This window comes from Calypte anna, chromosome 3 (assembly GCF_003957555.1).
Source record: "Calypte anna isolate BGI_N300 chromosome 3, bCalAnn1_v1.p, whole genome shotgun sequence".
NCBI classification, from domain to species: domain Eukaryota; kingdom Metazoa; phylum Chordata; class Aves; order Apodiformes; family Trochilidae; genus Calypte; species Calypte anna.
The window spans coordinates 70,225,240-70,240,462 of NC_044246.1; the positions used below are offsets into that span (position 1 = coordinate 70,225,240).

At 42.1% G+C, this 15,223-nt stretch overlaps 1 protein-coding gene across 2 annotated transcripts; it reads left to right on the forward strand.

Annotated features, from left to right (window-relative positions):
• Positions 1-36: 36 nt before the first annotated feature.
• On the forward strand, positions 37-11,422 carry ZBTB24 (zinc finger and BTB domain containing 24). 2 transcript variants are annotated; one of them, XM_030448602.1, is made up of 7 exons: positions 37-85; positions 1,958-2,957; positions 3,201-3,368; positions 3,538-3,621; positions 4,344-4,427; positions 6,432-6,513; positions 7,418-11,422. In XM_030448602.1, exons 2-7 carry the CDS (start codon positions 1,985-1,987, stop codon positions 8,223-8,225), a joined length of 2,199 nt encoding a protein of 732 aa, XP_030304462.1. In that variant the 5' UTR covers positions 37-85; positions 1,958-1,984; the 3' UTR covers positions 8,226-11,422. The 2 variants fall into 2 exon arrangements, with proteins under 2 accessions (XP_030304462.1, XP_030304463.1); XM_030448603.1 differs by having other exon boundaries at positions 1,958-2,876.
• The last annotated feature ends 3,801 nt before the right edge of the window (positions 11,423-15,223 follow it).

Consider the following 15,223-nt stretch of genomic DNA (forward strand, 5'->3'; position numbering starts at 1 on the left):
TACGTCATGACGCAAGACGCGGCGCTGCCTCCCGGCCCGGAAGTGCGGCGGCGGCGGCTGCGCAGAGGGTGCCGGCGGCGGAGGGGTGAGTGCCGGGATCCGCCGGTCAGCAGCCGGGACGGGACGGGGCAGGGCAGGGCGGCAGCCGGGCTGAGGGAACACAGCATGGCGGCCCAGCACGGGCAGCCCCCCAGCCCCGCACCGCAAGCGCCGCTCCCTCCCCGGCGCCGTCTCGCCCCGCTGAGGGGCTGAGCGGCCTTTCCCGGGGGCGGCGAGAGCGGGACACGGAGTTGGGGCCTCAGGGGGGTGTTGCGGGCGGGGCCGCGGTGCTCAGGCTCCCCGCACACCTTCCCGGCGCGGCTGTCGTGGCTTCTCCCCTGCAGCCTCCAACCCACCCCGGCCTCTCCCCGGCCTGCAGCCGCTGCTCCCGGGGCCGTGTTCCGCTCCTCGCGGTTTGCCCCCAAAACGCGCGTGTGGTAATCATGGAATGGTTTGGGGTGGAAGGGACCTCAGAGATCATGGGGTTCCAACCCCCCTGCATGGGCAGGGACACCTCCCACCAGGCCAGGTTGCTCAGGTGTTGCTGCTGAACCTTTCCACTCTTCATCAGCCGAGGGGCTGGAGCGTGCCTGACACTCTGCGGGCTGTGCGGGTGCCTTCCCCTCAACCTTATTTTAGAGTTACTGTTTCAAGTAAGCATACTGGCTTGGGTTTTGCAGTTGGAAAAGCAACGATGCCATCTCGTGATCGACTACCAAAGCCCTTCATGTGATCAAAACCCACAAAACACCTATTTACCCTCGCTGAGGCACACGTGGGTGTTAGGGAGAGCCAGCAGGCAGCTCTTGAGGAGTTCCTGTAATCCCTGTAAGGCAGGGTTGGCGCAGACCTAACAGTCCTGCCTTAGGGTGCCCCAACACCAGGATCACATCGTTCAGAAATTAAGGTTCCCAGACACACACTTTGCTTCTGGCATGAACTGTTTTGAAGCTGAATGGGGCTGAATAATTGCTTTTTGGCTACCTCAGATGCGTTTGGGTATCATCTTTTTGTAGTCTATCTTGTTCCTTACAGCTTTATTTTTTGCAGCCCAGTGTGCTCTGTACTAAAAATGGAAGCTTCATATTTTAAGGTGACAGGTAGTTAATCTAATTAATGTTTGGTTCAGCTGATTCCCTTGAAATGGACATTTTTCACACATCTCTTCCTTAATATTATTTGGTGGGTTCTTCTGAAATTGGTGGATTTTGTTTTGTTTGTTTGTTTTTAATGTTTGCATATTAACAATTGAAGAAGCCTATCAAGCCAGACTGATGGTTAACAGTTAACCTTATTTTAGACAGAACTCTTAGAAAATGCAGTAATTTTTCTTCTTTCAGTGCCCATCTGCATAGGCTGAAGCTTAGCAGGTAAATGTTCTGAAAGATAAATTTTCAGAATAATAGAAATAAAGATAAAAGAAGATATAGAGTCCAGCTGCACTGATGCCAGTGAAATTTTACCATTCATTACAGGGTTTTATAGCCTGTTCCTGAAATGTGGCATCTGCAGGGATAAAGCTGCAGTTGACTTATTTTTTTAATTGTTTTTTTTCCCTTAGGATCTGTGAATAAAGAGTTCTTTTTGTTCAGTTGTTTTAGTTGTGAAAGGATGTATCAGAAGGGGGGGTAGCCATTTTTTTTTAGGTTCTCTACAGATTGCAGTGCATCAGAGATAAATTATATAACAGGCAGTAATTCTGATCTAAGAATAATCAATCTGCAATCATTTCCTAGGATTTAAAGATGCTTTTTGAAGAAAGTTTGTTGTCAGCATTAGTGTTGATCTTTTAAGGAAAGTTCAAAGTCCATAATTGCTTCAGAAATTGTCGAACTCCATTGACTGGTGAACCAAATCATGTTTGGTGTGTTATAATGCAGACTTCTGTATCTTAATTAAAACTACTCTGTTCTTGCAGGCACCTCCTTTCATATCCGTGATAAAAATGGCAGAAACAGCTCCTGAAGCTTCTGAGAAACTGGTTGTCATCCACTCCAAAGCTCACAAAGATACCATTCTGGCGAATTTTGAAGAACAAAGGAAAAAGGATTTTCTCTGTGACATTACCCTAATAGTGGAGAATGTGCAATTCAGAGCCCATAAAGCTTTGCTTGCTGCCAGCAGTGAATACTTCTCAATGATGTTCATAGACGAGGGTGAAATAGGGCAGTCAATTTACATGTTGGAGGGAATGGTTGCAGACACCTTTGGAGCACTGCTGGAATTTATCTACACCGGTTGCCTCCGCACCAGTGAAAAAAGCACAGAACAAATTCTGGCCACTGCTCAGCTGCTGAAAGTGAATGACTTGGTCGGGGCCTGTACAGACTACCAGGCCAGCCATAGCCCAGGGGGTGCCTTAGCAACTCCAGCTAACAGTGGAGCCTCTGTAGCTGCAATTCCAAGCGACAGGAACAGTGAAGATCCACCAAAGAGAAAACGAGGGCGACCGAGGAAAGTCAAGAATGTCCAAGAAGAAAAATCGGCCGCAAATTCTGCCGAAGATGTGCAGCTGAGAGAGAACAACTCCATGCAAAATAAGCAAAACTTTATGAAAAAAGGTGCTGCAGAAGAAGAAACAGCTGCCAGTGAACAAGCTCCAGCGAGGAAAGATGCAGAAGAAACTGAACCTGCTTGTGGCTCAGAAGCTGCTGTCGATCCTTCAGCTGAGAAAGATGAGAATTACGATCCCAAATCTGAAGGAATACAGAGCACCCAGAGCCGCTATAGCAAACGCAGGATAAGGAGATCAATCAAATTGCAAGATTATAAACTTCTCGGTGATGAGGATGAAAAAGGACTGGCAAAGAGAACTTCTGGGAAAAGAAAACGTGCAGGTTCGGAACCTCGCTGTAAAGACTGTGGCAAAGTATTTAAATATAATCACTTCTTAGCTATTCATCAGCGGAGTCATACAGGTGGGCCTTAGGAGACTGCTGCTTTTGGGTTAGGGCAGAGTGACTTCTTGCAAAATGGAGGCTAGTTCTGGAAGTGTGGGCTGTTGTCTACAGCCCAAAAGAGCATCCTGATCCAAATTATTATGGTGTGTCTCTGAGACTCTGTTCCCCGTTCCATTCTTGCTGTGCATCTCACTATTGGCTTAGTCTGTCTAGCAAGAAATAATGCATCTGTGCTTAACAAATGTCATCTTTTGCTTCTAGGGGAGCGTCCTTTCAAGTGTGCTGAGTGTGGCAAAGGCTTTTCCCAGAAGCATTCTCTTCAAGTCCATGAGCGGATGCACACTGGGGAGCGGCCGTACACCTGCACTGTCTGCAGTAAAGCTCTGACAACAAAGCATTCTCTTCTGGAGCATATGAGCTTACATACAGGTAAATATTTCCAGGCAAATGCAACTTCTCTCCCCCAAGAGTTTTTAGCTTTCTGAAAAAAAGGTATTTCTGCTCTCTCTCTCTCATGTGTGCTGTTTTATTTATTTGTTTGTTTCCTCACTTTTGTATTGGATATGGCTGATGTTTTAAAATGTGGTTTTCTCTATAGGGCAGAAAGCTTTTACGTGTGATCAGTGTGGGAAATACTTCAGCCAAAGGAGACAGCTCAAGAGCCACTACCGAGTCCACACAGGTATAAAAAGTTTAGATAGAAGAGCTAGCTTACAGTTCATGCTGATTTGTCCTTACAAAGATTGACTAAGGCTGGAAATTCTTCTTTAGTGATGTGTTTAGTCTCTGCTTTCTTGATGTGTGGTATCTTGATAAAACAACCAGTGGGGTGAAAAAGACAAAATAATGTGTAATAAATGTTTAGAAAATAGTTAATAGAGAAAGAATGTTATGATTAAAAATCAGTTACATTGTATTTGACATACAAATTGATTATTCTGCCCCTTTTTTCTTTATTACATAGAAGCCAGGGATTGTGTAAACAGTTGTATCCAACAATTGTGTCCCCTGCTTGTTTTGCAAATTACCTTGTTGTTTCCCCCTGCTTTGGACTAGCAATGGCAAACAAGCTTGAAGAAGTGACTTTCTGCTCACTTCTGGAGCAGGATGGGAGAGTAAGCTACATTCAGAGGAAGTGGTGGAAAAGTTCAGAATTCACAAAGCTTTAAGAGAAACAATGTTTGCTGGGGAGCAGATGTCAGTCCCCCTCTTTTGCCATTGTAGTATCAAATAGAGAAATGGGGGTGTAACAGTTAAGATAGGGAAGAGGCAGTGAATCACCTTTTGTTTTATCTCTATATTATATCCAAGTGGTTATTTTACAGGAAAGTGCTTTAACAAAGATCACTGAAGAGATAAAGGGGATCACTTATGCACTGACACTTTTTTTATTGTTGCGACAAGGCCACTCACTGCCGGAATGTAACCAGTGTCATCGCAAATTCATGGATGCTGCTCAGTTAAAGAAACATCTAAGGACACATACAGGTAATATTGTCCATCACGTTTTGTTCTGGTTTTGGTTTTTTTGGTTTATATTTTTTTTAAAGTAACACAGACAAAACACTGTAAGGAACGGAGCTTCTCTCTGTGAGAGGAACTTTGCTCTGCTTGTACGTGGTGATGCCTGCATTGCTAGTGAAGAGATTTGGCATCAAGAGTGCAGGAGCACATACAGCAGTGCAGAAGCAGTGCCCATTACAGGAAGATGGGGTTTTTCCCCCATTCTTACAAAATCTGCTGAGGAAAATGCCACCTTCTGTGGTGGAGTCCTAGACTGGGAGCTCACATGATCAGGAGAGACACATCTAGCATGCATGGAACTTGAAGTGAGCTAAGTAAGTAATGGAAGCTGTATGTCCTAAATGAGTTGGGCACCCCTGTCTGTGAGGGTAGGTTGCTTATAAAAAGTGCTGCTGGCCAGAAAAATAATTATTCACATTTACCTTTTTATTATGGTGTTATAACCAGATGTTGTCAGGATATGGGCTGTTTGGGATGATTTAATGCAAGTGTGTCAGAAGGTGTTTGGATAACAGCTATAAAAATGTTGGTTTAACATCTCATGATAACAATGCATAAGCTTCTAGAAATAGTTTCCTTCAAATGGTAAGTTTGTAAGATGATTTGAAAATATTTTTCTTTTAAAATACCTGTAAACAGTGGGGATTGTTTCTTCCCTAAGCCAATATATTCTTAAGTCTGCACAAGATCAAGTTATGATCTTGTTAATTTCATCATTATCATCTTGTTAATTTCCTTCTCTTTCTTAGTGAAAATAACAAAGTTTTAAATATCTTGGGATAGAATGAGGTCAGAACGCGTGTTTTGGGGAGTTTTTGCTGTGGCCAGAATAGTGTTATCTTGAGATACCTATAAATACTGCGTTTTCTTTGAAGATAACATAGTATTTGTTGGCACACTGTGTCTGAAGCTGATACAGCTCTAGAAATATAGCAGGAGATGAGATGAGAAAAAAAGCATAGTAGCAAGGTAAGTTGTAAAAATAGATCAAGATTAGTTCTAGCAAAAAACTGACTTCCAATGCATTTTGTTTCCAAAAGAGACAGACAAGGTATCAGTATTAAAAATGTAGAAATAGCAATTGATCTGTCCCATATCAACAGCAAGAAGTAAAATCTTCAGGAGTTTGGGGACAGGTGTTAACATTGATACACCTGTTCTGATTTGGCAGAAGATCATAAGAATACAGTCTACTTAGGAGGTTACTCCTGTTTTCTGTAGGTGGCTGGGATTAGAGGATGAGATGTCCCTTTTGACAAATGTTTTGTGTTCTCTCTTACTTTGTCCCTGCCCTTGGAAGCTGTATGGAAGCTGATCAGCATTGCAGTTCTATACTAAATGCAAAGCTATGTTGGAAACTGGCTGCTGCCTCATCCCCCATTTATTGGGCTTGTATGATGTGAATTATCACAGTAGTGATCTGGATTGCACTGAAAAAAAACCCCAAAACAACAAACACACAACTTATTAAACCAAACGTAGTTTATTTTTTTCTTATGTGACTGGCATTACCAAGATACTGTAGGCCTTATGGGAAGCCAGCCAACTCATTAAGATTAAAAATTCACTTTCCAGGTTTTGGTTTTACTCATCTGCATGGTGCTGCACTTGAGCCTACCATTAATGCTTACTAGTTAAGGGTCAGCCTTTTTTAAGCTTGTCTGTTCCATGTGGAGCACCCACATCAATATTTTGTCCCTCAGAGGGCTTGGGTCATCAGATTCTTTTATCTTCTAAGGGGAAAAATGGAGATGTACATTTAATATGCTACCCCCTCATTTAACTAGCAAGTTCATTCAGTTTCAGGTTATCTGTCCTGACCTATGGCAAAAGTGTGAGGATTTCACAGTGCACACTTGATACTTTGTATAGTAAAATATAAGATGTTTCTTAATAAGTATATTAATGTTTTTAATGTATTGCTGGGAACTGCTATATAAAAAGCAATGTCAAATTTCTTTTTGGTAGGTGAGAAACCCTTCACCTGTGAAATTTGTGGCAAATCATTTACAGCTAAAAGTTCTCTTCAGACTCACATTAGAATTCACAGGTAGAGTATGTCTGATTTTCACTAACTACTTTAAAAATGTAACTTCTAATCTCATACCTGTATGTAGTGCTTGATAAGGTAAAGAATGGTCAGGGCTTTGTTTGCCTTTTGGATGAATGGTTAAAGATAGACATTTTGCTTTAATCTATTTTCAGTAATAGTTGTCAAGTACTGCACTGTTAAATACTGGTGTGCCCAGACATGGCATGGTTCATCTTTTCTATATTGTTTCTGTCTAATAGCAATGTGTCCTTACTGCTGTATTATCTCTGTGGAAACTTCACTGTGAATTTTTCTTTGACAGCAGAGCAGTAGCTGTGGTGTAACAAAGGGTTGGACCATTCTCCTGTTTCCCCATAGTCCGTGGTGTCTCTTTAATAGTGTTAGTTATCTTCTGCCTAAGTCAGTGTGATGTATTGCATAAGGGCACCATAGATTTTAAAACCTTGGAGAACTGTAGTGGGCTTTATGTAAAAGAAAATGTTTACAGTAAAATTTCTCGTAACCTTTGAGTCAGGCAGCAAGTTAAGATTTAGGTAGCTTCTTTTTGTTTTAAAGCCCACACTGTTCATAAACACTTTTTAAGTGGTCAGTTCTTACACGTGTGTGAAGTAAGCTGTTGCATTCTTGCCAAGTGTTGCAGCATAAAACTTACACTCCTGATGTTGGAGACAGAAGGGCAGTTATGTTACTTTTGTAGATCTTGAGTATATACTAATGAAAATACAGCTCGTGAAGACAAGTAGAACTGATCAGAAAGTCAAATAGAGAGTATCTTTAATATCAGTATTCTTATATACATGTAGAAAAAATTATTTTGTAATTTTAAAATTCTGTAATAAGTTGCAGAAAGCACAACTGCCAAAGTAAATATTGTAACGAGATCAAATGTGTTCTTTTGCAGAGGAGAAAAGCCATATTCTTGTGGGATATGTGGAAAATCCTTCTCTGATTCCAGTGCTAAGAGAAGACACTGTATCTTACACACAGGCAAAAAGCCTTTCTCCTGCCCAGAATGTAGTTTGCAGTTTGCTCGTCTGGACAACCTGAAGTCTCATTTGAAAATCCATAGCAAGGAAAAGCAGTTTCAGGAAGCCAGCTCTGCCCCAAGCACCAACACTAATTCAGAAGTCAGGAACATTCTTCAGCTGCAGCAGTATCAGCTTGCCACCTCTGGAGGGCAGGAAATTCAGCTACTGGTTACAGATGCAGTACATAATATAAACTTTGTGCCGAGTCATAATCAAGGCATTAGTATTGTAACTGCAGAAAATGCCCCAAATATGACAGCAGAGCAGGCTGCTAACCTCAGGCTCCTTGCTCAGCCACCACAGCAGCTGCAGAACTTACTGCTTTCAGCTCAGCAAGAACAGGCAGAACAAATCCAAAGTATCAATATGATTGCCAACCAAATACAGACTGCCCAACCTGAACAAATGCATGTCATCACTCTTTCCAAGGAAGCACTGGAACATCTCCACACTCATCAAGGACAAAATGAAGAAATCCACTTAGCTGGAGCTTCGCATCCAGCTCAGCACATGCAGCTGGCTCAGGAATCAAGTCAACAGCCTCAGTCTAGCCAAGATGCAGTTCCTTCCCACCAAATCAGTGAACAGAATCAAAGTGTGCATACTTCTGAATCCCATCAGCAGCCTCTGTCAGTAAATGAGCCATCTCATGAGCCTCCTGTTCAAGGACAGGCTTTCTGAAATGATTATTTGTCATCAGCATGCTTCTCATCCAGGCAGCGATTACGTGTATCACATTCTCTTTTCTGCTGCATAATCTTATCTGATGTATTTCTTGGTGATTTTTCATGGGTGGCTTTCAGTTTTCTTAACCTTATTTATTTTAGACTACTTCTTTTTTTTGAGTTTGGTACTTCTCTACGACTTAGTCCATACCTTGAAAGCAATTAATCTGGTTTTTTTGTGCCTCATACACATCCATGCCTACTGAGGAGATATTTGGTCCTTTATTTGCATTTCTGTGTGACTTGGCAGAGAAGTGCAATTTTCTGGTAGACAAACAATATTTAAGATGTCTGCTTATCAGGAGTTATGACTTGTGGGGAAACATGGTAACAAGGATGAGAAAAAAGCCTTAATATAAAAGCCTGAGATACTTAATGTCTTCTTGGCCTCAGTCTTTAGTGGTAAGATCAGTTGTTCTCCAGATACCCAGAGCCTCCTAAACTGGAAGACAAGGATGGAGAGCAGGATGTAGCTCCCGTAATCAAAGGCAAAATGGTTAGTGACCTGCTACACTATATTGACATACAGAAGTCTATGGGATGGATGGGATCCACCTTAGGGTACTGAGGGAAGTGGCAGAAGTGCTCACTAAACCACTTCTCCTCATCTGGCAGCAGTCCTGGCTAACTGGGGAGGTCCCAGTTGACTGGAGATTAACAAATTGATGCCCATCTACAAGAAGGGCTGGAAGGAGAATCAGGGGAACTACAGCCTGTCAGCCTGACCTCACTTGTGTGGGAAGTCATCTTGAGTGTGATCACGTAGCCTGTGCAGGACAACCAGGTGATCAGGCCTAGTCAGCACTGATTCAGGAAGGGTGGGTCCTGCCTGACTAACCAGGCCTCTTTCTATGACAAGGTGACCCACGTAGTGGATGGGGAAAAGGCTGTGGGTATTGTCTACCTAGACTTCAGTAAAGCCTTTGACAATGTTTCCCACAGCATCCTCCTGGAGAAACTGGTTGCTCGTGGCTTGGATGGGTGTATGCTTTGCTGAGTAAAAAATGGGGTGGCTGGGCCCAAAAAGTTGTGGTGAATGGAGTTAAGTCCAGCTGGTGGCCTGTCACAAGTGGTGTTTCCCAGAGCTTAGTGTTGGGATATTTACAAATAATCTGGATGAGGGGATCAAGTGCCCCCTCAGTAAGTTTTCATGTGACACCAGGCTGGGCAGGAGTGTTGATGTGCTTGAGGGTAGGCAGGCTGTGCAGAGTGACCTGGACAAGCTGGATTCGTGGGATGAAGCCAACCATAAGAGGTTCAACAGGGCCAAATGGTGGGTCCTGCACTTGGGTCACAACAATCCCATGCAGTGCTACAGACCTGGGGAAGAGTGGCTGGAAAGCTTCCTGGCAGAAAAGGACCCAGGCATGTTGATGGACAGCTGGATGAACATGAGCCAGCAGTGTGCCCAGGTGGCCAAGAGTGCCAACAGCATCCTGGCTGGTATCAGAAACAGTGTGGCCAGCAGGACCAGGGAAGTAATTGTGCCCCTGTACTCAGCACTGGTGAGGCCACACTTTAAATACTGAGTTCAGTTTTGAGTGTTTCACAAGGACACTGAAGTGCTGAATCACGTCCAAAGAAGAGCAATAAAGCTGATGAAGGGTATAGAGCATGAGGCTTACAAGGAGAAACAGAGGGAAGTGGCTTTGTTTACTCTGGAGAAAAGGAGCCTGAAGGGGGAGACCTTAATGTTCTCCAGAGCTACCCGAAAGGAGGTTATAGGGAGGTGAGTGTTGGCCTCTTCTATTCAAATAACAAGTGTTGAAATAGGAGGAAATGGTCTCAAGTTGTGACAGAAAACATTTAGATTGGATATTGGGAAGAATTTCTTTATTGAAAGGGTTTTCAGGCACTGGAACAGGCTGCTCAGGGAAGTGGTGGAGTCACCATCCCTGGTGGTATTTAAAAGATGTGTAGATGTGGTGCCAAGGGACATGGCTTAGTGAGAGACTTGGCAGTTCTATGTTAATGGTTGAACTCGATCATATTTAAGGTCTTTTCTAACCACAATGATGCTGTGACTTCTCTCCTGAAATCAACATTACCTGAACTACTGTCAAGCTTGAGATAACCACTACCTTTTGCAAAGCTAACACCAGATGTCTTTATGTTTAATGAGCTTTCTCTCTGCATAATTTTCTATGTGATCATTCCCTGAAGTGCATTTTGACTTACTGACTACCAGATTTGTTTGTTTTCACTTGAAACTATTGCAGTCTTTGCCTGGCCCTGCATCCCCCCTCTTTCTGTTTTCCTTATGCCATACAAGTTTTGCTGCTCAGACGTGCTTTAGCCATTGCACTTGAGTAGTGGCAATGAGATGTGGTGGCAACATTGGACAACTGAAACCCCCAAATTCTGCTCTTACTTCTCCTCACTGCCTGTGTGACTGTGGGCAGGGTAGTTGACCTCTGTGCCTTAGTTGCATCATGGAGTTAGCAAGGGCAGCATTCATGTGCTCTGCCAAAGCACTTTGAAGAGCTCTTGATGCCGAAGACCCTGTTCATTGAAGTGCAGAATTCCCTTCCTGACAGGAATCAGTCTAAGCTTAGGAGCCAGCTCATATTTAAAGATATATTTTTATGTAATTTTGAGAGCAAAATATAATGCTACTTTTAATACGCATTAAAGCTGGTAACTGTTTTCGTGGGGATTTAAACAATGGCTAGAATCACTTTAGAGCATCATGAGCTATATGTAAGTGGGAAATATCACATTAAAGTTGTACAGCTATTTTTGCTGACTAGATTAGATGTGTACAGGCTGTTTTCAGTGATTGATTTTGACATCTTAATAAAATGCCATACCAGAATACATGCTTTGCATTTTGAAGTTCAGCTACCAGTAACATCTCATGTAGTGCACTTGTGTGGTAAAACCCAGATAAAATGCCCCTGGTACTTAGAGTGATGCTCTCAATGGTCACCTCACTTTTAAAATGTCATACTTGTGATTTACTTTGATTTAACAAATGAAAAGTGTAAGAATCAATGGATTAGCAGGTGAATTTAAAAGCAAAACAAAAGATCTTTTCTACATGCTTGGTTCCTATGACTGCCCAGAGAGAGTCACTGGCGTAAAAGCCCAGTGCATAGAATGACAGAATAATTTAAAGTGGAAGGGACTTTGAGAGGCCATCTGGCCCATCACCTTCCCGGGTCATGTTGCTGTTGTCTGGTTGAGTTTTGAACGATTCCAGACATGGAGACCCACAACCTCTCTAGGCCACCAGTTCCAGAGTTCGACCATATTCACAGTGAAAAAAAAAAAAAATTAACCTGTATTTAACTGGAATTTCCCATGTTCTGGTTTTTGTCCACTACCTCTTATTCTGCTGCTGTGTCTCCAAGAAGTCTCTTCTCTATACCATCCTGTTAGGTATTTGAGTACAGCGGTAAGGTTCTCCCAAAACCTTCTGCTCTGAAGGCCTGAACAAGCCCAGCTCTCAGCCTTTTTCATCATGTGCACCAGCTCTTAAGTCACCTTGGTGAGTTGCTGCTGCATGGCAGTGTCTGGTTTGTTCTGGGGAGCCCCAGTTCTGGGTGAGGTTTCTCCTTCAAGTCAAGACTACTCAGCCAGCTCCTGGCTGTGTGCTGTAGAAGTTTGGGTGAGTAGCTCCATCTTATCAAAGTACTACTTACAGTTTTTATACAAACAGATCATGAGAAAGGTAGACAGAATAAATCAATGCAAACAAACCAAAAAACAACCAACTAAACAAAAAAACAGAACAAAACTATCCCTCAGCAAAGCTCTATTTAAGGCATTTCACCTTTTCTCTCCTCTCAGAATGGAGAAATAAAATTTCTGTACTTTTCTGCCACCAAAGAGAACCAGCATACTCTGCAGCTCTACTTCAGAAGCTTGAAGTCTTCCTCTGTAAGAACAGATGGAAAAAATACACTAAAGCTTGTTACAGTGGCTATGAAAATCTTACTAATTAATTGTAAATTTAAGCTTACAATAAATATTCTGGTGGATTCATACTGACAACTGGATTTTAACTAAAACACTGTAATATGAAGCCATAATATGTCTGATCATAAGTTTACAGGAACTTGCACTGAGTTCTTTCTCTGCCATATGTTTATGAATCCAGAAATGCTTAAAAGCTGGTTACAAGCTAAATTCTGAGAATACTGGTAAAGTAATCATTAAATACTGTCCTTTTTTTTTACTTTTTTTTTTTTTTAAACTTTGATTTGTTCATTATGAAGTTCTTGTGGGATTAAGTCTGATGTTTGAGCCACTATCACATAGTGACTGCTCAGTGTGTTCTCTGTGACTTAAAAGAGTGAAGTTTTAGAATCTTCTTTCACTTCTCTACCAAATAACCAGTGAAGAAAAAGCTTCTGTGGGTAGCACAGCAGTGACTGACTCATCTTGCACTCTGCATTGCTTAAGCTGTCAGCACATCTTGTAGCTTGCACTTGAGAAGCTCATACAGTTCCTCACATATGTTGCTTTTCGTTTCCTTTCTAAAGAATGCATTTTTCTACTAAAGATGAAAATGAATCCCTTTTCTGTGTGTGCAGATTTAAGGCTGCAACTGGAGCCCAGGATTGCTTTGAATTAAAAAGGAAACTCCTTCAGCTTTGCTTTTTAACCTAGGTGCCATAAAGAACTGTATAGATAAAAAATGTGTGCCTAAAACTGTTTATAGCTCTCTGTATCTTTACTACTTAGCCACTAAACACCTCATTTTTTCACACAGAGTAATCTTATCGATTCCATCTCACTGCTTGCTGTGTTGATTTCAGATGTAAACCAAGGAAAATAAGTAGACTACAGAAAGCTCCATTTTTGTGAGCAACTAACACCATTGTTTGTTTATTCTACTCAGCTACTGTGAAGTTGAATTCTAAAATGATTTTACTCTTCTTTTTTAAAACACAAGTTTATGAAATTTGGGCTTTTTCTGAGATGTTTGGCTGATTCTTTAGGTGAAAGTTGAAAAACAAGTCCTGAGGGCTAAACATGCTGTATTAAGTGAGCATTTGACTGTTGTGTGTACATGTACTCCACTTGCAAATTATATTCATGTTTTAGCTGCAAATAGCATTTATTGACCTCAACACTCAAAAGTTGGAAAGAGTTTGGTGTTCCATGCATGGAAGCTGAGATGCTGGCAGTGTTGGTTAGACTGGGAGGTCTTCCAGCCCAGCATCACCTTTCTGGTACTTGAATATCAGAGTATTTCCTATGACCTGTGAAAGCAAATCATTCTGCCACTGAGAGAAACTACATCCTAGCATGTGTTACTTCATTAGGTTGTTTTGGGTTTGTTTTGCTTTGGTTTTAATCCTTGGTTTGTTTCCTGCTCAGAGGAACTAAAAAAGCAGTTTTTATAGTAATTTGCTCCTGTTGAGGAAGTGGGGGAGGAGATGACTGCTTCACCATGAACTATTTCAAACACAAGTCACAGGTGAAGTTTGGGCTGTTGAGCCTGGCATCCATCTTGCCAGTAACTCAATAAAGGATTTTGCATGTATCTCTTTATTTGCAAAATGCTCAGTTTGCTAGGTTTAGCTGGTTAGGCATTGTGATGCAGTTCATGGTTGGTGTTGCTAAGACCTGCTCTGGTACTAGGATTTATTTTTTTTTCAATCTTTTCCCACTTCCCCTTAAATAACAACAGTCCTATGTGCTTCATCCCTTTTCTGATCCTCCATAACCATGGTGAACAATCCATGTTTTTCTACAATAGATGGACCACTGTTCCTCTCTGACCCAAGCAATTCTTCTAAAGAGAAGAAATCATGTAGGCCTGTTTTAAGTGAACCAGCACTTCACTGTAATATGCTTTGTGCTCATTTCTGGCAAATATTTTAATCCTACCTAATTGAATGTATTTTTGAAATAGCAGGCTGCAGAGCTTTGCTTCAGTTAGCAGCTACCCTCTCTCTGTCCTCCAGATCTTTCTACCAACCTCAGTTGTTGCCCATTGCCTGAACATTCCTGAAGTAGACCAATTCTGAGATGTGTTTGTGAGTCTTCCCTTCAACCCACTGGATACTCCTTGTCCTTAAATGCAGAATGCTTTGTGACTGTTACAGCAGTCACCTGGAGAACTTCAGCTGGTTCTGGACAGCCCCGTTAGTATTTTGCCAAATTCAGAATCAGGTTATCCTTTCAGCTTTGCTTTAAATTTCTTGATAAAGTCATGTTGGTTTCTACTTTCCATCTGAAGACTAAGTTTTGGAGGTCTTCTTTCTGGAGCTGAAATTGTCTTTCCTGCCCTGGTGGTAGGAAGACCTTTTTGAAGATTCCTGGGTTTTTTTGTTTAGACTGCTGGGTAATCTAACAGCTGCACAGCATCTGTCAGAGGCAGCCCAAGGACCTGGAGTAAAACAGGAGTAAAACCCTCTAGACCACAGCACACTGCTGTGGTTCAGCAGCTTCAGCAGATAAGCTGTGAAATGTTTCTTCTCCAGGTGCTTGCTATTTGGCATTTGTGTCTCCAACAAGCATGCCATTATTCTTTATGCAGCTTTCAGATGCAGTCATCTGACTCACTCTGCACCAAAATGTCACGGGGTGACCCCTACCAGCCCTCCTGACAGAGTACCTTGACATTAGGGCTCTCTCTGAAGTGTTAGGTTGATTTAATTAATCCAATCTGATTTAATTAATTCAATCTGCCTTTCTGTTCTCTTTCCCAGTCTCTTTCAGATGCTATCTTGCACTGAAAGGAACTGAAATGTCTGCAGCCACAGCATGTGGAGAGGTCTGGAGTCAGAAAATCCTCTGACAACTCTGCAGAAGTGAAACTCTCGGGTGCCATGTCAGGGCGTGTGTACACATTCCAAAGGATTTCTTGTTTCCAAAGGCTGCCCTGCCTTTGAAAGCATTTCAATGTCATTGTTTAAACAACATGCTGTACAATTTTTTCATAGAATCACAGAATTACCATGGTTGGAAAAGACCTTCAAGATCCTCGAGTCCAACCAT

What these genes read in the sequence shown, in the direction of transcription:
- ZBTB24 (XM_030448602.1), top strand. Translation starts at nt 1,985, where the DNA reads ATGGCAGAAACAGCTCCTGAAGCTTCTGAGAAACTGGTTGTCATCCAC. An exon ending in ACATCTAAGGACACATACAG is followed by an intron (nt 4,428 to 6,431) that starts GTAATATTGTCC and finishes TCTTTTTGGTAG; the next exon opens with GTGAGAAACCCTTCACCTGT. An exon ending in ACTCACATTAGAATTCACAG is followed by an intron (nt 6,514 to 7,417) that starts GTAGAGTATGTC and finishes GTTCTTTTGCAG; the next exon opens with AGGAGAAAAGCCATATTCTT.